The sequence below is a fragment of the Nerophis lumbriciformis genome, linkage group LG38 (genome assembly GCF_033978685.3).
Source record: "Nerophis lumbriciformis linkage group LG38, RoL_Nlum_v2.1, whole genome shotgun sequence".
Lineage (NCBI taxonomy): Eukaryota > Metazoa > Chordata > Actinopteri > Syngnathiformes > Syngnathidae > Nerophis > Nerophis lumbriciformis.
The window spans coordinates 10551612-10574943 of NC_084585.2; the positions used below are offsets into that span (position 1 = coordinate 10551612).

At 41.3% G+C, this 23332-nt stretch overlaps 1 protein-coding gene across 1 annotated transcript in view; it reads left to right on the top strand.

Annotated features, from left to right (window-relative positions):
• Positions 1-5084: 5084 nt before the first annotated feature.
• The window catches only part of LOC133578156 (inactive dipeptidyl peptidase 10-like), a 140949-nt gene continuing 122701 nt past the window's right edge, over positions 5085-23332 (top strand). Inside the window, exon 1 of the mRNA XM_061932348.2 lies at positions 5085-5239. Coding sequence (XP_061788332.1) covers positions 5180-5239 — 60 coding nt within the window. The 5' untranslated portion in view covers positions 5085-5179. The remainder of the gene's footprint in view (positions 5240-23332) is intronic.

Here is a 23332-nt window from a genome sequence, read left to right on the forward strand (position 1 = left end):
AGGCTGCGTCCTGAGGATTAGGGGCATAGCAAGTCAGTGATGTACTGAGGGGCCCCACCATGCAACGCACGGAATGTCAGGACTAAAATCTTAAACTCAATGTGGAATTGAACTGGAAGCCAATGAAGACTGGATAGAACGGGGGTGATGTGGGCTGTTCTGGGTGCACCGGTCAAAAGTCTGGCAGCCGCATTTTGTACCGTCTGAAGTCTCTTTAACCTTGACTTGTTGAAGAGTGAAAAGAGAATTACAATAGTCAATGCGAGACGAAATGAACGCGTGAATGATCATTTCCAGATCCAACAAAATTCTCACTTTAGAAATATTTCTGAGATGATAAAAACAGTTTTTGGTCAGTTGACGACAGTGACCTTCCAAAGACGTTGACTGATCCAACACAACCCCAAGGTTTCTGAGGCTGCTTTTAACAGATGCACCCAGAGCACCAAGGGAGTTCTTGATCAGGGGGATCTTTTTATCGGGAGCAATTATCAGAGTTTTCGTTTTGTTTGGATTTATCTGTAGGAGATTTGAGGACAACCAGTTTTTAATAGAGGATACGCAGTTTAAAACAAAACCAGCAGCCATTGAATGAAGTCAGCATTTAGCTTTTGGCTGGTATCATCTTCCAAGTTGTTACAAAAGTAAAGCGGATCAAAGAATACAGTAGAAGTACAACCAGCCAATGGAGAAATGCCTCACAACACCAGCTAACATGTAAGTTGACCTCTGACCCTTGGGCACTCGTTTGGCCATCTACCCATGCCCACAACGTGGTGGTCAACAACATCGTCCAAGTCGGCGCACAAATGGTCCTGTTCAGATCCAGCCTGTCTCGCCAGTCTATGTCACCATCTTCTCCTCTGATGTAGCAGTGTAGCTTCTCCCCTGTTAGCTTCCTCCTTAAGTTACAAAGTTTCATTGACAAATTGGCACCAGGGTCATGGCACCCATCCCCTTGTGACCGCCAGAACCATGTTTCCAATGCGATCAAGGGTCCAGTCATTCCTGTCCAGTGTGGGAGGAACCTCAAACACTTCTTCAGGCCTCCCTCCACCCTTACTTAGCATGTACTTTGCCGGGTCGGGCTAAGTCAGACAAGTTCCAGACCTTCCTTTCCTCACCAGTGCTCAACACGGAGGGCTGGGATCCGTCCTCGGCGAGGGACGCCACTACTGGCAGCCCTAAGGCTGTGTACGCACAGTTGCCTATTCAGGTTTTGCGGCAGTCAAAAGGCGGGATGTCTCCCGTCCCGGCTCCGTGACAGTCTAAAGGCGGGACACCTTCAATTCCGGCTCCGTGGCAGACTAAAGGCAGATTAGCAGTGAGCTAATGTTAGCCTACACTGCCATTGTTGACACACTAAGGTGGCTTCTGTTTCGACTCAAACTTGGTAAAAGTAAATTGTAGATTACAATTCATGCATCTCTCTCTCTCTCTCTCAGTCGTCCTCAGACGAGCTGCCATCGGAGTCTCCAATCATTCCAGTTCTCCATACACCCGGCCAGCTCCGTAGAGCTTTCAGTTCCCGCATCTTTCTTCAGGATGTCATTAGCGCGGGACGTCCTCGCGATCGATGCCCGTGCGTTGGTTCCCATAGGACCACCCTGCTGACCCCGGACTGTTGAACCAACTTAAGCTGTACGTCAAGCAAGAATGGGAAAGAATTCCACCTGAAAAGCTTCAAAAATGCTTGGAAAGGAGCCAGCTTAGGTGGTTCGAGCGTCTCCCTAGGGAGGTCCTCGTTGCACGTCCCACTGGGAGAAGACCCTGCGGCTGGGAACGCTTCGGGATTCCCCAGGAGGAAGTTGCTAATGTTGCTCTGGAGAGGGAAGTCTGGGGGTCTCTGCTGGAGCTGTTGTCCCCGCGACCCGATTCCGGATAAGCGGTTGAAGATGAATGGATGAAGCTTCAAAAATGTGTCTCCTCAGTTCCCAAATATTTACTGAGTGTTGTTAAAGGGGAACATTATCACCAGACCTATGTAAGCCTCAATATATACCTTGATGTTGCAGAAAAAAGACCATATATTTTTGTATATTTCCGAACTCTAAATGGGTGAATTTTGGCGAATTAAATATTCGCTCTCGGAGCGTTGTGACGTCACATCAGGTAGCAATCCGCCATTTTCTCAAACACCGGTTCAAAACAGCTCTCTTATTTTCCGTTTTTTCGACTGTTTTCCGTACCTTGGAGACATCATGCCTCGTCGGTGTGTTGTCGGAGGGTGTAACAACACGAACAGGGACGGATTCAAGTTGCACCAGTGGCCCAAAGATGCGAAAGTGGCAAGAAATTGGACGTTTGTTCCGCACACTTTACCGACGAAAGCTATGCTACGACAGAGATGGCAAGAATGTGTGGATATCCTGCGACACTCAAAGCAGATGCATTTCCAACGATAAAGTCAAAGAAATCTGCCGCCAGACCCCCATTGAATCTGCCGGAGTGTGTGAGCAATTCAGGGACAAAGGACCTCGGTAGCACGGCAAGCAATGGCGGCAGTTTGTTCCCGCAGACGAGCGAGCTAAACCCCCTGGATGTCTTGGCTCACACCGTCCCAAGATGATCAAGAGAAGAATATCGACCCTAGCTTCCCTGGCCTGCTGACATGAGGGTATGTCTACAGAATATATTAATTGATGAAAATTGGGCTGTCTGCACTCTCAAAGTGCATGTTGTTACCAAATGTATTTAATATGCTGTACACCTAGTTCATAGTTGTTAGTTTCCTTTAATGCCAAACAAACACATACCAATCGTTGGTTAGAAGGCGATCGCCGAATTCGTCCTCGCTTTCTCCCGTGTCGCTGGCTGTCGTGTCGTTTTCGTCGGTTTCGCTTGCATACGGTTCAAACCGATATGGCTCAATAGCTTCAGTTTCTTCTTCAATTTCGTTTTCGCTACCTGCCTCCACACTACAACCATCCGTTTCAATACATGCGTAATCTGTTGAATCGCTTAAGCCGCTGAAATCCGAGTCTGAATCCGAGCTAATGTCGCTATAGCTTGCTGTTCTTTCCGCCATGTTTGTTTGTATTCACTATGTGACGTCACAGAAAAATGGACGGGTGTTTATAACGATGGTTAAAATCAGGCACTTTGAAGCTTTTTTTAGGGATATTGCGTGATGGGTAAAATTTTGAAAAAAACTTCGAAAAATATAATAAGCCACTGGGAACTGATTTTTAATGGTTCTAACAATTCTGAAATTGTGATAATGTTCCCCTTTAAAAGGAAAGGCCATGTAATACAGTGGTAAAAATGCCCTTGTGACAACTTTTTTGCAATTTTTTGCTGCCATTAAATTCTAAGTTCATGATTATTTGTCTTTGCAGTCTATTCAATTGAATATAAGTCATACTTGCCAACCTTGAGATCTCCGATTTTGGGAGGTGGGGGTGGGCGTGGTCGGGGTGGGAGGGGGGCGTGGCTAAAGGGGAGGAGTATATTTACAGCTAGAATTCACCAAGTCAAGTATTTCATATATATACACACATATATATATATATATATATATATATATATATATATATATATATATATATATATATATATGTATATGTATATATGTATATATGTATGTATATATATAAATATATATATGTATGTATATATATATATATATATATATATGTATATATGTATATATGTATGTATATATATATATATATATATATATATATATGTATATATATATATATATATATATATATATGTATATATATATATATATATATAAGAAATACTTGACGTTCAGTGAATTCTAGCTATATATATATATATATATATATATATATATATATAAGAAATACTTGACGTTCAGTGAATTCTAGCTATATATATATATGTATATATATATATATATATATATAATAAATACTTGAATTTCAGTGTTCATTTATTTACACATATACACACACATAACACTCATCTACTCATTGTTGAGTTAAGGGTTGAATTGTCCATCCTTGTTCTATTCTCTGTCACTATTTTTCTAACCATGCTGAACACCCTCTCTGATGATGCATTGCTGTGTGGCACGCACAAAAGTGCTTTCATCAAATGCACTAGATGGCAGTATTGTCCTGTTTAAGAGTGTCACAACATTGCTGTTTACGGCAGACGAACTGCTTTACGGTATACAAAAAAGTGACTGCTGTTGTTGTGTGTTGTTGCCACGCTGGGAGGACGTTAATGAAACTGCCTAACAATAAACCCACATAAGAAACCAAGAACTCGCCCTCCATCATTCTATAGTTATAACGTGATTGGGCAGGTACGCTTTTTTATATTGTGGAGGACCTGAGTCCGCCTGAATTTCGGGAGATTTTCGGGAGAAAATTTGTCCCGGGAGGTTTTCGGGAGAGGCGCTGAATTTCGGGAGTCTCCTGGAAAATCCGGGAGGGTTGGCAAGTATGATATAAGTTGAAAAGCATTTGCAAATCATTGTATTCTCTTTTATTGACCATTTACACAAAGTGCCAACTTCACCGGTTTTGGGGGTTTTGTAGAATTACCCCATGCAACATTCACGTGAACTCCACTTGCACTTTTGGTTGTGTTCCACGGATCAAATGGACTTGCAGCGTGGCTCAGAGTTCATAACATGCTGGGCATTAAGTAGACTCTTGTTGGGAATAAATAATAGTGAGTGGGATTTGACCAGCTCATCAACAATACATGAAGCTCATGCATTTTTGATGTTGGCTGTGGCTGTTTACTGTAACGTACAGCATGACGCACCAACACCCCCGTCCTTACTCTGCTTCTTTTTTATTCTTTGCCTTTATACCGGCAGCTGGTGCCTGCAGGTCAGACCCCCTTTTGAAAGCATCACCGGGAGTGTCTCACTAACGACACATCAGCAACACATGCTGTCAAAGTGTCAAGTCGGGAGAACGCCTGCGATGCTGTTGCCTCCGGCAAGTGTGCATCCACAACCAGAGACGTCTCCGCACTTTACGTGGGAGGCGTTTTCTTACTCCACAGCGAGGGAGGCCATTGAATTGCAAGCGTTCGCCGGCAGAAGGAAAGTAAGAGTGTTCGGCTCGGCAGTGTTTAAGGACTTCAGACCTCAGCATCGCTATCATTATCACAGAGGAGAGGACAGAGGATTCTCGCTTTCCTGAGAAGGCTGATTGACTTGATTGGATAAAGCAAGGCAATCGGTGAGAAGATGAATCAAACAGCATCGGTCTCGCATCAGATCGACTGTCCGCCTTCCAAGGATATCAAGGTGAGGATATTTGTTGTTGTCGTCCACTTACATTTATGTTGTATCGCTCTACTCCCAACAACCTGTAAACGTGTGAAGCATCAATTTCTTTCAATTTTTTTTTGTTGTCCTGTCCAGTTTCTCAGGCAACTCATATTGTTTACGTAAATGTGCAAATTTACTTTACAATTTTGTCAAGTAAATTTGTTTCAATCCTGAATGAGAGTCCATTCAATGGCAGACGAATCTCTGCGATATCGTTGATTTTGTTTCCCCGGTTATGGAACAACGAACATAAACATGCTTGATTTTTTTTTTTTCCGGGGTGTGTCTGTTGGACGGGCAATAACTATTGATTTGTTTGTTGTCGTGCTGTACACTGCAAAAAGTCAGTGTTCATAAACAAGAAGAAAAAAAAATACAAAAGTTAGGGGTATTTTACTTGAACCATTGGTGTTGTTAGGCCTATTTTAGGGGGGCTCAAGCCCCCCTAAAATATTCTTAAGCCCCCCTAAATAATTTGGGGTTTTTTGGGGTTTTTTTTACAAATAAATGCCGACATATTCATTATAAAGTGGCCCAAATATGAGTTTAAATAAATAATCATATAACCTGTTATTATTCACTCAGTTTCCCCTCACTTCATAGCGTAAGGTAGAGAGCCCCTTTCGTGCGTCGGTATTGTCGGAGGCAGATATTTACATATATCCGAATTTAAATGTTACTTCTTTTGATTTCAATGTCATATTACAAAACAGCTAGTGTTTTTCTTCCAAATGTGGTCTTTTGGTTGTCTGCAAGTAAACTGTGTGTGTTAACCTTGAATTCTTTGGAATGTGTTTTGATAAGCATTTGTTTTGGCTAGAGACAGAGGACTGCCAGGGACTTAAGGGGGCAGAGGGTGTTTCGGGGGACAGACCATTTTTGGCGGCGCGATAGAAAGTTCTAGGCTGGACTGGTCTCAAAAAATATATATTCGCAAAGCTTTGCCAATATATTACAAAATACCTATTCTGTCTCTGGTGGGTTTTTTTCAACTCAGCTTTAAGTGTCGTAAAGAGCTTGGGAGCGACTTGTGACTTGAATTCCCTGGGAGGAACAACTGGTCCAAAACGCAACAGTATCCAATCCATTCCACTTGTTCATATAGAAAATGCCCACATCACTCAAATTCCAGCCCGCATTTCCTCTGCGACCTTGCTTGCGGTCCTGCAGGTGTACGAAGCACATTATCTTCCTTTACAATGAGTGAAGCTGCACAAAACCTTGTGTGTGCAATTGTAAATCATTTATTTTTTAAGTTTTGTGTTTCTTGTAGAATCTATATAAAGTAATATACATAAGACTATTGTTAAAATAATGAAAAAAACATCATTAAATATATTTGTTTTATTGTATTGTTACATTAATAGCTGTTTTTTTATTATAGGATGGCTTGTTAAACATTTAATAGGATTTTCAGAGGGAGGAAAAACCAAGACATTTAATATAAAATGTAAAATGAATAAATACATAAAAAGAAAATATATGGTTAAAAGCCATCGTCCCGGGGAGCATTTCATTTCGTCCCGTGCATTTAAAAAAAATAATAACAATGAATAATTTCTAAGTCTTTGTTAGCCGTTTGTGAAGTTTTGTGCTCGTGCGTAACATTCGCTCGCATCCTGTGCATCTCCTGGGGGCAAAGCCCCCCCTGTCCTTAAAAGCTAGTGACGCCCCTGACTTGAACTAAGCAAAATTATCTGCCAATAGAACAAGAAAAATTGTCTTGTCAAGACTTTCCAAAACAAGTCAAATTAGCTAACTTCAATGAAACCCAAAAATACCTTAAAATAAGTATATTCTCACTAATAACAAGTGCACTTTTCTTGGTAGAAAAAAAAAAAAGAGAACTTTTTGCTCAATATGTTGAAAAATATTCTTAAATGAAGTAAATGCTAGTGCCATTATCTTGACATAATGATATGTGCTCGGCATTACATTTACTTATACTAAATACTAATTTATTGTTCTTAATGGAAATTCATCAAGGCAAGCGCTTGTTACTCTCGGGGTCTCCTAGCCGCTCAGGCAAATCATATTGTCTAAAAATGCATTTTTCCATCGATAACATGACATCATCGCGTCAAGTGCGTGCTCTTTCAGTCAATTAGCGCGCATATATACAGCCCGGAACCCCGGCCAAAAATGTTTTAATTGTAATTTTGAAGAATTTATCTAAATGTGCATGAACTATTTCTGTTCAAAATTGTTAGAAATGTTAAATGTTTAAATATTAACTGTCAGTTTACTGTACTGTGCCAACTGTACTACTATATGAGTACGTATTTTCTATTGTTTCATTGAAAATAAAACAGCAAAGTCCATTTGGCCGTCATCTGTTTTAATTATGAGACACAATTGTGTCAAAGTCATGATTTTTTTTTTTTTTGGATCAATTTTGAAATTAATTTTAGTTTTTTAAATTAATTTTGCTTAATTTATACTATTTTATTTGATTAATTTTGATTTAATTTGATTTTTTTTATTAGATTTTTTTAAATTATGAGACACAATTGTGTCAAAATCATGATTTTTTTTTTTCATGCTTGAAGTAAGAAATTATTACTTTAAAAAAGGTAGTTTTATACTTGTGAGTGTTGATGACACAGCTTTGCAACACTTGATATTCTAGTTTCAAGCATGTTTCACTCAATATAGGTCATCAAATCTCAGCAACAAGCTGCAATATCTTACTGAGATCATTTAGGACCATAACATTTAAAACAAGTAAAACAATCTAACATAAAATCTGCTTAGTGAGAATAATTATCTTATCAGACAGAAAATAAGCAAATATCACCCTTATTTGAGATATTTCATCTTACTTAGATTTCAGTTTTTGCAGTGTAGTTATAACTTTTCAGTTCTTTGATATTGTCAAGACTTGGTCCGGGGTGTGTGCTTTTCCAGGATGCAACGGAAAGTTGGCACGGGCGAGACGGGAATTAAGGTACATGATTTATTTATTAACTATAAATACAAAAAAAAGGATCAAACAAAAGGTGCGCACAGTGGCGGAGAATAAACTATGAACAATTAAACAAAACTTGCAAACTATGGCTTGAATAAAGAAAACTTACTTGACATGGACAAAAAAAAGAGCAGCGTGAACATGGACATGAAAAAATGGACAGAGCATAAATGTGGTGTGAGGTCGTCAGGACGAACAACAGAAAATGAATGAACTTAAATACTATGGACATGATCAACAACAGGTGCGTGACTCAAAACAGGTGCGTGACATGACAGGTGAAACCAATGGGCAACCGTGGTGACAAAACAAAACAAAAGTGCACAAAAAGTCCAAAAATAAAACCTGATCACACAGACATGACAGATATGCGTTACATTTTGCATGTCTCCTTTTTTGGGGGGCTATATAAAAAAAAGTGCTTTAAGATTGTCGGGAATCCCGCACTTAGTTCTCCTCGCACAGTGACGGGAGTTTGTCATTAAAGGGGAACATTATCACAATTTCAGAAGGGTTAAAACCATTAAAAATCAGTTCCCAGTGGCTTATTTTATTTTTCGAAGTTTTTTTCAAAATTTTACCCATCACGCAATATCCCTAAAAAAAGCTTCAAAGTGCCTGATTTTAACCATCGTTATATACACCCGTCCATTTTCCTGTGACGTCACATAGTGATGCCAACACAAACAAACATGGCGGAAAGAACAGCAAGCTATAGCGACATTAGCTCGGATTCAGACTCGGATTTCAGCGGCTTAAGCGATTCAACAGATTACGCATGTATTGAAACGGATGGTTGTAGTGTGGAGGCAGGTAGCGAAAACGAAATTGAAGAAGAAACTGAAGCTATTGAGCCATATCGGTCTGAACCGTATGCAAGCGAAACCGACGAAAACGACAGGACAGCCAGCGACACGGGAGAAAGCGAGGACGAATTCGGCGATCGCCTTCTAACCAACGATTGGTATGTGTTTGTTTGGCATTAAAGGAAACTAACAACTATGAACTAGGTTTACAGCATATGAAATACATTTGGCAACAACATGCACTTTGAGAGTGCAGACAGACCATTTCAGGCGCTCAGAACATATATTTTTCCACGATTTCAGTACTCAGGTTAACCATACCTAAATAGACACAAAATACTGCATTACACAAGACTACCCGAATGTACTCGAATGATTGAAAAAAATAAATGTTTTTAAGCTAAATTATTGGCAAACACAGTTTATGTATAATAATTTACGTAAAACCGCGAGTAATGAATAAAGTTTTCATCAATTAATATATTCTGTAGACATACCCTCATTCGCTCTCTTTTCCTGAAAGCTGATCTGTCCAGTTTTGGAGTTGATGTCAGCATCTGCTTTGAGTGTCGCAGGATATCCACACATTCTTGCCATCTCCGTCGTAGCATAGCTTTCGTCGGTAAAGTGTGCGGAACAAGCGACTGACCGTTTCGTCGGCTTTCCCCACAGCCTCGTATTTTGAACAAATGTCGTCCAATTTCTTGCCACTTTCGCATCTTTGGGCCACTGGTGCAACTTGAATCCGTCCCTGTTCGTGTTGTCACACCCTCCGACAACACACCGACGAAAGTGAGAAAATGGTTGTGACGTCATCGCTCCGAGAGCGAATAATAGAAAGGTGTTTAATTCGCCAAAATTCACCCATTTAGAGTTCGGAAATCGGTTAAAAAAATATATGGTCTTTTTTCTGCAACATCAATGTATATATTGACGCTTACATAGGTCTGGTGATAATGTTCCCCTTTAAGTCCCGTGCTGTCATTGACCGGCTTTTTTAAGTGTCGGTTTGGGCTGTCAATTTGCCTGTGTGAAATGATAGGTTACTAATATACATTAACGGTCCTCAGTGCTCTTCAATGAATGTTTTTATCGTTTCCGTATCAATTCCATCGCAATCGATTGAAGTCTTGGATTTGCATTTTTTTTCCCACATTTTTAATTATTTCCTTTTGTGTCACTTTCGTGAGGAACATTGAGTTGGGATTTTCTATCTATGGTGTCATTGAAGTCCTCAGTAGAAACTGGGTCTGGAATCCTTTCCTCTAATTTTGGTCCAATGTCTACAAAGTCATTATTGAAGCTTTCAACCACTTCCTTCATATTGCCCATTATTTACATATTTGTCTGAGAGTATGGGGTATCGGACTGTCTGATTGTGGCAGTCCGCTCCCTGTATGATCAGTGTCAGAGCTTGGTCCGCATTGCCGGCAGTAAGTCGGACACGTTTCCAGTGAGGGTTGGACTCCGCCAAGGCTGCCCTTTGTCACCCATTCTGTTCATAACTTTTATGGACAGAATTTCTAGGCGCAGTCAAGGCGTTGAGGGGATCTGGTTTGGTGGCTGCAGGATTAGGTCTCTGCTTTTTGCAGATGATGTGGTCCTGATGGCTTCATCTGGCCAGGATCTTCAGCTCTCGCTGGATCGGTTCGCAGCCGAGTGTGAAGCGACTGGGATGAGAATCAGCACCTCCAAGTCCGAGTCCATGGTTCTCGCCCGGAAAAGGGTGGAATGCCATCTTCGGGTTGGGGAGGAGACCCTGCCCCAAGTGGAGGAGTTCAAGTACCTCGGAGTCTTGTTCACGAGTGAGGGAAGAGTGGATCGTGAGATCGACAAGCGGATCGGTGCGGCATCTTCAGTAATGCGGACGCTGTATCGATCCGTTGTGGTGAAGAAGGAGCTCAGCCGGAAGGCAAAGCTCTCAATTTACCGGTCGATCTACGTTCCTATCCTCACCTATGGTCATGAGCTTTGGGTTATGACCGAAAGGACAAGATCACGGGTACAAGCAGCCGAAATGAGTTTCCTCCGCCGGGTGGCGGGGCTCTCCCTTAGAGATAGGGTGAGAAGCTCTGTCATCCGGGGGGAGCTCAAAGTAAAGCCGCTGCTCCTCCACATGGAGAGGAGCCAGATGAGGTGGTTCGGCATCTGGTCAGGATGCCACCCGATCGCCTCCCTCGGGAGGTGTTTAGGGCACGTCCGACCGGTAGGAGGCCACGGGGAAGACCCAGGACACGTTGGGAAGACTATGTCTCCCGGCTGGCCTGGGAACGCCTCGGGATCCCCCGGGAGGAGCTGGACGAAGTGGCTGGGGAGAGGGAAGTCTGGGCTTCCCTGCTTAGGCTGCTGCCCCCGCGACCCGACCTCGGATAAGCGGAAGAAGATGGATGGATGGTCTGAGAAGTATGCATTAAGTATGCATTCCTCTTGGTGCCATTTTTAATCATTCTATTGAAGATGCCTCATGTTGCTCTCATATTGTTTTTGTTCCTGTCTAATAATTGACTGTAATATTGTTTTCTACATGTTCGTAGTAAGATAGTGTAGACGTCTCTGGGTGTGGGAGGATTCCCCTGGTGCCGACAGATCTTTTGTGAGCCTGGTAGTCTGGTGTAACAAGTCTTTTATTTTCATACAGCAGTATGGTTTTGCTTTCCAGCAAAATATCTCTCGGACTTTTCAGTCCGGCGTGTCTCTGCTTTTCCCTCTCTCGGTCTCATGCGTCTGCTCACCAGCAACTCCAGCTCCAACCACGTGTCTCTGCCCGGCTGCTGCTAATAAAGGCGACAGGTGATTAGATAACAAGCCCCAGCTGGGTAATCTACTCACCTGCCGCTGGCTTTGAGGCCGGTCCTTACACACCCCCCTCCACAGGTATTTAGCTTCTTTTTATACTTTTTGTACTTATTTTCTGCCTCCGTAGTTCTCAGTGTTATACTTTTTCTATATAATATATTCTTCTGACAAGCATTTTTTAATCCTTTTCTCATCCATGGTGGATTATTCTTTCTCTGCTTTCTACTGAGTTGTTCCCATGAACAATGTCTGAGGGGAGGCTATAACATGTGTGAGTGGGACTCCTGGGTCTCCATAGACTCTTATATAATGCCATCGGGCAGATAATTGGCACTAAAATGAAGAGGTTCTCAAAGGGGTGAGATTTATTTTGAAATTTACAGGTTTAATTGGGGTAAAGGTTTATCTTCCGTTTTGTGGATTCATTTGTGACTAATTGTGACTATTCATGTTGTTTCTCTGTGGTAAACTAGGTCCCACTGTGGTATGAAGTGCAGAGGAATATTTAGTCATTTGATGGCACAAAGCAGACCTGGTTATTGGGGCCCGCCCCATGGCAAAAACAATGTGGTAATTTAGGTCATTGTTGTGAGACACTACCATGCGAATTGCACAGTAAAGCTTGGCAAGCCGGGTAATGAGCTATTATTGAACCGCTTTTGACCAGATGCGATGCCCAGCAGTATTAGTGTGACGGCCGGAAGTGTGTGACTGGTGGGAAAAAGAGACTTGACGCTGGTCATGTTAAAACAAAACAAGAATGTTGACTTTAAAAAAAGTGCCTCTTGAGGTCCTACCTGTCGAGGTTGCACTACTTTTCTTTTACCAGTTTTCGCAAACATTTCGTAAGGGGAGACCCTTACCCAAAAATGAAAAAAACTGTCTTGCTTCAACAGCACAATACTGGTCCTGTAGTTGTAGATGACGTCTCAAAACCTCATAGGGAGTCCCGACAAAACCCGAAAATTGCAGAGACCTAACTACAGGACCAGTATTGTGCTGTTGAAGCAAGACAATTTTTTTTAAATTTTTGAGTAAGGGTCCCCCCTTACAACATTTTAGCGAGAAAAAGTAATTTTTTTATATTTTTTTCTGCCATTTTCGGGTTTTGTTGGGACTCCTGATGAGGTTTTGAGACTTTATCTACAACTAAAAGACCAATATTGTGCTGTTGAATCAATACAGTTGTTTATATTTTTGTGTAATGGCCCCCCCCCCCCCTTAAGACATTTTAGCGAGAAACAGTAAAAAATTATATATTTTTTTCTGCCATTTTCGGGTTTTGTCGGGACTCCTGATGAGGTTTTGAGACATCTCCTACAACTACAGGACCAGTATTGTGCTGTTAAGGCAAACCATATTCAAAATTTTTGGGTAAGGGTCCTTTATGACATTTTAACAAAAAAAAGTTGTGAAATTTTTTTTGGGGCCATTTTCGGGTTTTGTCGGGACTCCAGATGAGGTTTTGAGAGGTCTCGTACAACTACAGGACCAGTATTGTGCTGTTGAAGCAAGACCTTTTTAAAAAATGTTTGGGTAAAGGTCACCCCTTAAGACTTTAGTGAAAAAAAGTTTAAAAAAATATACATTTTCTGCCATTTTCGGGTGTTGTCGAGACTCCTGATAAGGTTTTGAGATGTCATCTACAACTAAAAGACCAATATTGTGCTGTTGAATCAAGACAGTTTTTGAAAATTTTGTGTAAGGGTCCCCCCTTACGGCATTTCAGCGAGAAAAAGTTAAAAAAATGTTCTGGTTTTTTTCTGCCGTTTTTCGTTTTTTTTTGGGACTCCTGATGAGGTTTTGAGACATCTCCTATGTTTGGACAACTATAGGACCAGTATTGTGCTGTTGAAGCAAGACCATTTTTTTAAAATGTTTGGGCAAAGGTCCCCCCTTACGACTTTTTAGTGAAAAAAAGTTTAAAAAAATATTAATTTTCTGCCATTTTCGGGTGTTGTCGAGACTCCCGATGAGGTTTTGAGATGTCATCTACAACTAAAAGACCAGTATTGTGCTGTTGGATCAATACAGTTGTTTAAATGTTTGTGTAATGGCCCCCCCTTATGACATTTTAGCGAGAAACAGTAAAAAAAATTTTTTTTTCTGCCGTTTTCAGGTTTTGTTGAGACTCCTGATGAGGTTTTGAGACATCTCCTACAACTACAGGACCAGTATTGTGCTGTTAAGGCAAACTATATTTAACATTTTTGGGTAAGGGTCCCTTATGACATTTTAACAAAAAAAAGTTGTGAATTTTTTTTAGCCATTTTCGGGTTTTGGCGGGACTCCAGATGAGGTTCTGAGATGTCATCTACAACTAAAAGACCAGTATTGTGCTTTTGAATCAATACAGTTTTTTAAATTTTTGTGTAATGGCCCCCCCCTTAAGACATTTTAGCGAGAAACAGTAAAAATTTAATTTTTTTTCTGCCATTTTCGGGTGTTGTCGAGACTCCTGATGAGGTTTTGAGACGTCATCTACAACTAAAAGACCAGTATTGTGCTGTTGAATCAATACAGTTGTTTATATTTTTGTGTAATGGCCCCCCCCTTAAGACATTTTAGCGAGAAACAGTAAAAAAAAGTTGTTGTTTTTTCTGCCGTTTTCGGGTTTTGTCGGGACTCCTGATGAGGTTTTGAGAGGTCTCCTACAACTACAGGACCAGTATTGTGCTGTTGAAGCAAGACCATTTTTTAAAATGTTTGGGTAAAGGTCCCCCCTTAAGATTTTTTAGTGAAAAAAAAGTTTAAAAAAATATGAATTTTCTGCCATTTTCGGGTGTTGTCGAGACTCCTGATGAGGTTTTGAGATGTCATCTACAACTAAAAGACCAGTATTGTGCTGTTGAATCAATACAGTTTTTTAAATTTTTGTGTAATGGCCCCCCCTTAAGACATTTTAGCAAGAAACAGTAAAAATTTAATTTTTTTTCTGCCATTTTCGGGTGTTGTCGAGACTCCTGATGAGGTTTTGAGACGTCATCTACAACTAAAAGACCAGTATTGTGCTGTTGAATCAATACAGTTGTTTATATTTTTGTGTAATGGCCCCCCCTTAAGACATTTTAGCGAGAAACAGTAAAAAAAAGTTGTTGTTTTTTCTGCCGTTTTCGGGTTTTGTCGGGACTCCTGATGAGGTTTTGAGAGGTCTCCTACAACTACAGGACCAGTATTGGGCTGTTGAAGCAAGACCATTTTTTTTAGTGAAAAAAAGTTTTAAAAAACATTATTTTCTGCTATTTGCGGGTGTTGTCGAGACTCCTGATGAGGTTTTGAGATGTCATCTACAACTAAAAGACCAGTATTGTGCTGTTGAATCAAGACAATTTTTTAAAATGTTTGGGCAAAGGTCCCCCCTTACGACTTTAGTTTTTTTTAATTTTTTGTGTAAGGGTCCCTCCCCCCTTACAACATTTTTGTGAGAAAAAGTAAAAAAAAAAAAATGTTTTTTTTTTTTCTTTCTGCCATTTTCGGGTTTTGTTGGTACTCCTGATGAGGTTTTGAGAGGTCCCCTACAACTACAGGACCAATATTGTGCTGTTAAGGCAAACCATATTAAATTTTTTGGGGTAAAGGTCCCTTATGACATTTTAACAAAAAAAAGTTGTGAAATTTTTTTTGGGCCATTTTCGGGTTTTGTCGGGACTCCAGATGAGGTTTTGAGAGGTCTCCTACAACTACAGGACCAGTATTGTGCTGTTGAAGCAAGACCATTTTTAAAATGTTTGGGTAAAGTTCCCGCGTTAAGATTTTTTAGTGAAAAAAAAGTAAAAAAAAATATGAATTGTCTGCCATTTTCGGGTGTTGTCGAGACTCCTGATGAGGTTTTGAGATGTCATCTACAACTAAAAGACCAGTATTGTGCTGTTGAATCAAGACCGTTTTTAAAATCTTTGTGTAAGGGTTCCCCTTATGGCATTTTAGCGAGAAAAAGTAAAAAATGTTTTGGGTTTTTTCTGCCGTTTTCGGGTTTTTTTTGGGACTCCTGATGAGGTTTTGAGACATCTCCTACGTGTGTACAACTATAGGACCAGTATTGTGCTGTTGAAACAAGACAATTTTTTAAAATGTTTGGGCAAAGGTCCCCCCTTACGACTTTTTAGTGAAAAAAAGTTTTAAAAAAAATGAATTTTTTGCCATTTTCGGGTGTTGTCGAGACTCCTGATGAGGTTTTGAGACGTCATCTACAACTAAAAGACCAGTATTGTGCTGTTGAATCAATACAGTTTTTTAAATGTTTGTGTAATGGCCCGCCCTTAAGACATTTTAGCGAGAAACAGTAACATTTTTATTTTTTTTCTGCTGTTTTCGGGTTTTGTCCTGATGAGGTTTTGAGAGATCTCCTACAACTACAGGACCAGTATTGTGCTGTTAAGGCAAACCATATTTAAAACTTTTGGGTAAGGGTCCCTTATGACATTTTAACAAAAAAAAGTTGTGAATTTTTTTTTTGGCCATTTTCGGGTTTTGTCAGGACTCCAGATGATGTTTTGAGAGGTCTCCTACAACTACAGGACCAGTATTGTGCTGTTGAAGCAAGACCTTTTTTTAAAATGTTTGGGTAAAGGTCCCCCCTTAAGACTTTTTAGTGAAAAAAAAGTTTTAAAAAATATGAATTTTCTGCCATTTTCGGGTGTTGTCGAGACTCCTGATGAGGTTTTGAGATGTCATCTACAACTAAAAGACCAGTATTGTGCTGTTGAATCAAGACAGTTTTTTTTAATTGTTGTTTAAGGGTCCCCCATAGAGTAGGCGTGGTTGGGGTTAGATTGAAGCATGTTGGCCAAGAGGAGGAAAATGCAGATTTAGCCTGTACAAAAATGTATGTTTATGGAGTATTTAAATATATATATATTTTTTTAAAGTACTACTGTGTAGTGCCCCACTGGGATCCAAACCATTATTAAAACAAAACCCTGAAATGGCCAGGATAGGACTTCTTTTACGATAAGTCATACTTTCCAATTTGTCATTTTGCCAAAAGTATTTGGCCACCTGCCTTGACTCGCATATGAACTTGAAGTGCCATCCCATTCCTAACCCATGTGAAGTGAAGTGAATTATATTTATATAGCACTTTTTCTCTAGTGACTCAAAGCACTTTTACATAGTGAAAAATCCAATATCTAAGTTACATTTAAAGCAGTGTGGGTGGCACTGGCAGTAGGTGGGTAAAGTGTCTTGCCCAAGGACACAACGGCAGTGACTAGGATGGTGGAAGCGGGGATCGAACCTGGAACCCTCAAGTTGCTGGCACGACCACTCTACCAACCGAGCTATACCACCTATACCCTTTAATCATATTGAACCCATATGATGTGGGTCCATCTTTTGCAGTTATTACAGCTTCAACTCTTCTGGGAAGGCTGTCCACAAGGTTGCGGAGTGTGTTTTATAGAAATTTTAGACCATTCTTCCAAAAGCGCATTGGTGAGGTCACACACTGATATTGGTTGAGAAGGCCTGGCTCTCAGTCTCCGTTCTAATTCATCCCAAAGGTGTTCTATCGGGTTCAGGTCAGGACTCTGTGCGGGCCAGTCAAGTTCATCCACACCAGACTCTGTCATCCTCCAAACTGTTCCCACAAGGTTGGGAGCATGGAATTGTCCAAAATGTTTTGATATCTTGAAGCATTCAACGTTCCTTTCACTGGAACTAAGGGGACCAAGCCCTAACTCCTGACAAACAACCCCACACCATAATTCCTCCTCCACCGATCGACCGATAAATTGAGAGCTGTCCTGGGTCTTCCCCGTGGCCTCCTACCGGTCGGACGTGCCCTCAACACCTCCCTAGGGAGGCGTTCGGGTGGCATCCTGACCAGATGCCCGAACCACCTCATCTGGCTCCTCTCCATGTGGAACTGAACAAAGAAAGTTTATCTGAAATGAAATGGTCCGTCCTGGAGGAAGATCAATCTCTCATCATTAGCATGTTAGCCTCTGCAAGGTTTTTTTTTTTTTTTTTACCACCCCGCCTCCACATGGACAAATGTAGCGCACACGTTCTAATGAGACATTCCAAACACTGCAAGCTGCCAAGTCACCGGAGTACGTGTGATCTTCTGTGAGAGGAGGAGGGAAACAAAAACCTGCTCGCTTGTATTGGTCACTTTCTAGATTGTACAACAGGCCTGGGCAATTATTTTGACTGAGGGGCCACATTTAGAGAAAGAAATGTGTCTGGGGGGCCGGTATGTCTATTTTTAGGAACACTAATACAAAACCTCACTATAACGTCTGATTGAATGCTAAAAACGTTATGACAGACCGCCTTAAAAAAAACGGGATGGAATTTTAAATTGTTCTATGAACGATAAAACACTGAATATTGACAAAATATAAATGTTACAGCCCCTGTCGATCGACACATTTTACAATCGAGCGAAACGCAACAACAACAAAAAAAAACACCAATAATCTGATACATCTGATAAATCAAAGACACAACAAACTCCCTTCTTGTCTCTCATGGACACACACCTGTTGCTGTTGACGTTGGACTAGCGACTGCACGACATCAAGGCCGCGGAACAGAGACACACTGCAGGCTTACACACAAACATGCATCCACAAAAATATACGCCACACATACATACCCCACCCCCCCAATCCAACGCCCTCGACGCAAATCCCATAGGGGTGATGGAAGGATGGTCAGCGCCTGAGAGCTGCGGCCCACCATCATGACCCCGCACTCCCTTCCCTCTGTTGCTAGATATCTGGAGATGTACGTTGTAATATGTACCGTATTTTCCGCACTATTAGCCGCACCTAAAAACCACAAATTTACTCAAAAGCTGACAGTGCGGCTTTTAACCCGGTGCGCTTTATGTATGGATTAATATTAAGATTCATTTTCATAAAGTTTCGGTCTCGCAACTACGGTAAACAGCCGCCATCTTTTTTCCCCGTAGAAAAGGAAGTGCTTCTTCTTCTACGCAAGCAACCGCCAAGGTAAGCACCCGCCCCCATAGAACAGGAAGCGCTTCTTCTTCTACTGTAAGCAACCACCCGCCCGCGTAGAAGAAGAAAAAGCGCGCGGATATTACCGTACGTTTCATTTCCTTTGTGTGTTTACATCTGTAAAGACCACAAAATGGCTCCTACTAAGCGACAGGGATCCGGTTCATGAAAAGACGCAATCTCTCCATCCGCACACGGATTACTATTTCACAGCAACTGCCTAAAGACTTTCAAGAAAAGCTGGCTACTTTCCGTGCATACTGTAAAAACAAGATAGCTGAAAAAAAGATCCGGCCAGAGAACATTATCAACACTGACTTTTGATATTCCTGTGAACCGCACTGTGGATACAACGGGAGCACGTACGGTGAATATTCGCACCACAGGGAATGAGAAGTCATCCTTCACTGTGGTTCTAGCTTGCCATGCTAATGGCCAGAAACTTCCACCCATGGTGATATTCAAAAGGAAGACCTTGCCAAAAGAGACCTTTCCAGCCGGCGTCATCATAAAAGCTAACTCGAAGGGATGGATGAAGAAAAGATGAGCGAGTGGTTAAGGTAAGTTTAAGTTTACGCGAAGAGGCCGGGTGGCTTTTTTCACGCAGCTCCGTCCATGTTGATATACGACTCCATGCGCGCCCACATCACGCTGGTTTTAATATATTATTAAAGTTTGACTGACCTATTTGACTGTTTTTTTGACATTCTTTTAGCGCAGTTAGATGCGGCTTACAACACGGGGCGGCTTATAGGTGGACAAAGTTTTGAAATATGCCGTTCATTGAAGGCGCGGCTTATAACCCAGGGCGCCTTATGGTGCGGAAAATACGGTATATGTGCTTTGCTATGGAGTTTTTTTCCCACTCCAGACTAGGCCCCCTTAGAAGCCCAGTCTAGATTGTATTTTTTTACTCATCCTTCTCCAGCGCTTTACCTTTTTCCCATCTTTTACGGGGCGCCTTGTGGCGACCCATCAGCGTTCCTGTTCTGTAACCCTGTACACTGTTTGTTTGTCTAATCTTGAACGGGTTTGTGCTGAAAACAAAGTTTCGTTGTACTTGCGCAATGACAATAAAGACCGATCTATCCATCTATCCATCTATCTATTGTCGGAGGCAGATATTTACATATATCCGAATTTAAGTGTTACTTCTTTTATTTCATAATCACATTACAAAACAGCTAGTGTTTTTCTTTCAATTGTGGTCTTTTGGTTGTCTGCAAAAACTGTGTGCTTAACCTTGAGTGAGGAATGTAAGAAAGAGAGATACTCCTTTCTTTTATCTAGCCTTATGTCCAGGTGCGGAGGACAATGGGCATGTGTTTTGGCTGGAGGGACATGACTGCGAGGGTGGGACAGAGAGAGACTTAAGAGGGGAGAGGGTTTTTCGGGGGGGGGCAGATCATCTTGGCGGCGCGATTGAATGTTCTATGCTGGACTGGTCTCAATGTATATGCAAAGCTTTGCAAATATATTACAAAATACCCATTCTGTCTCTGGTGGTTTTTCTACTCAGCTTTAAGTGTCGTAAAGAGCTTGGGAGCGACTTGTGACTTGAATTCCCTGGGAGGAACAACTGGTCCAAACGCAACACTATCTATCTATCTAAATCACTAAGCTTTAGAACTTTGTTGTAAAAATCTGCCCCTGACACCTGCATTTTAGGCTGGCCACTCTGGAAACGCTCCCCACCCACACTGCTTGGTGCCTCGTCTGAGCTGCTCTGACTTAGATGACCATGGTAACTAAATGTCAGGTTCAAACACTGATGACATCTATTAAACAAGACAAGAAGCAAGGAATCAAACAGAGACAGAATAAAATTTGGCTCAATGAGGAGAGCGGGTACACCTGTACCCTTTGTTGCGTTCGGACCAGATGCTCCTCCCAGGGAATTTAAGTTGCTGGTCACTCCCAAGTTCTTTTGATGACACATAAGCTGAGTTCAATTTGACCACCAGACAGAATGGGTATTTTGTGATTTATTTTCAAAGCTTTGACAATAATGAGACCAGCCTTGCATAACCCATTCAGATGCGTGGCTCCACCCGGTCTATTTCAAGTCTGCCATATGTTCTAAGACACTTGTCAGTCACTGTCGTCGGGAAGGAAGGACTGAGGCACAAGGACAATAGAACAATCCCAAACACCAGTCCGTCAGGGAATACTACTGGGTGTAACATCCTGCCTTTTGTCTATCAAAATCAGAGTAATTCAGGTAACGAAACAGGGATAAACATCAAACTTTTCACTTAATGTAACGACACAAATAGTTATGCTGAAAACAAGCAAGAAAAACTAAGAAACATTTAGCATATGGACTGGTCTCAAGCAATGATATACAATATATCATTGCTTGAGACCAGCAATGATATACAATATATCATTGCTTGAGACCAGTCCGAACGCAACACCTTGCACAGTGTCTCACCACGCTCTGACGGAAGATTGTACGCCGCCTCTTTTATTTTGACTTTCCCTGATTACATGGCAACAGCTGTTTCTAAGGGAGGGGTGGTCGTAAACAGCCATCGCCTTTAATTAAAAACAGATCAAAGAAAAGGTCGTAAAACAGTTCAAAGAACAGGTGCCTGGAGGGGAGTCAGGCCCTGCTTCCTCTCCTCTTTGTCGATCTCGGGTCAAGACAAAATCTTTCTGTGGATTACAACACATCAAAGAAACAGAACACCTTCATGTTGCTTCCCATCCTACACAGTGGAGTTTTACAAGCCTTCTTCTTGGTAGGATCAAAGACAGCTTTTGTCTTCTCGCCCGAGAACTCATGGCAACACAAAGCTTTGTGATAACTTAGATACAATTATTCTGACACTAAATACATTCCTATAGTAACTAATTAGATGACCATAGTAACTAGTATATCATGCAAAATCACAGATTCCAACCATTGAAATACTTTCTAAAGTTCAAGACTTACTGTCATTAGAAAACATCACTGCACATCATAATGATCTAACAAAATGATTTGGGAATGTCCGGCGGGCCAGATTGAAAAGCTTAACGGGGCCGCATGTGGCCTCTGGGCCTTAATTTGCCCAGATCCATACTTGCCAACCTTGAGACCTCCGATTTCGGGGGGGGGGGCGTGGTTGGGGCTGGGGCGTGGTTGGGGGGCGTGGTTAAGAGGGGAGGAGTATATTTACAGCTAGAATTCACCAAGTCAAGTATTCCTTATATATATATATATATATATATATATATATATATATATATATAAGAAATACTTGACTTTCAGTGAATTCTAGCTATATATATATATATCAGTGTTTCCCACACATTCATTTATTTGTGGCGGCCCGCCACGAAAGAATTACGTCCGCCACAAATGGATTTTTCGGCTTTTGACTCGCTCGACCGCTCATAAAAGCAATGGGACTGTCTGTGAATGTTGCTTGTAGTTACAACTCCGGTGCAGTAGGTGGCGGTAGCCTACTATGCATTGTAACTCCGCCAATAGAACGAAGAAGAGGGACGGACGGACGGACGGACGGGATCAAAATACGAGGGTAATATAGGTTATAAGTAGATAGGTTATAGCTGCATCGTTCGCGGCTCGTCATATATTTAACGTTAATCCGCGATTTCACCGAGCGTTTTACTCACGGTGAGCAGCAGGGTCGCCGAAAAGGGGGGGGTAAAGGAGACGGATTCTAGGGACCCATGATGGAGGGGGCCCAGAGAGGCCCCTAATGATGATGAAATTATAATACAGAAAAATAATGACACTAAGTTATTAACTAACATATAATCACATATGTTTTATTTTCCATGTCCTGGTAACAATACCTTTTATTTGTTTTGGAAGCATCAAAATATTGGGGCAAGTAGATTTGAGAAGTCGGGCAAGTAGAAAACAACCTTAACGTTGAACCCTGCATGTGTTGAGCTGCTGGCGTTTAAGGTTAGACGGCACTGTACATAGAGCGCTTCTGCTCGTTAGTAATAAATTCTAATGTTGGATGTTCACTCCTTCACACATATGAGTATAGAAAAATATTTTCAACGGCCGAAAAGGGCTCGACTTGGAGAGGAGGTAGGCCTACAGTCCGGACCACAGGTGCGACCTGTTCAGCAGCAGCAGGAGGAGGAGGAGGAGGTTGACTGACTGTGGCAGGACACCTCTGCCTCTGTTTCACTTCATGTTGCTGGTAAATAATATGGTTGTAGTAGTAGGCTAAAGTTAAATTATTTAGTATTCACTAATTAAAGGGGCAGAGCTTTAAGAGACATTTTAGCTTTTATATTTTATAAGATATATTTTTTGTAAGAACCACAATTAATAAATATATTTCAGTGAATCACTAATTGTTCAAATCTGTATATAAATATGTACATAAAATGTTGTAATTATATTCCAACTCCGCGTTCTTCTTGGTCATCGCCGCTGCCGCCGCCACCCACCACCCTCCGACCACACCACCACAAATAGATGCCTGTCCTGTGGGAAACACTGTATATATATATATATATATATATATATATATATATATATATATATTAAATATATATA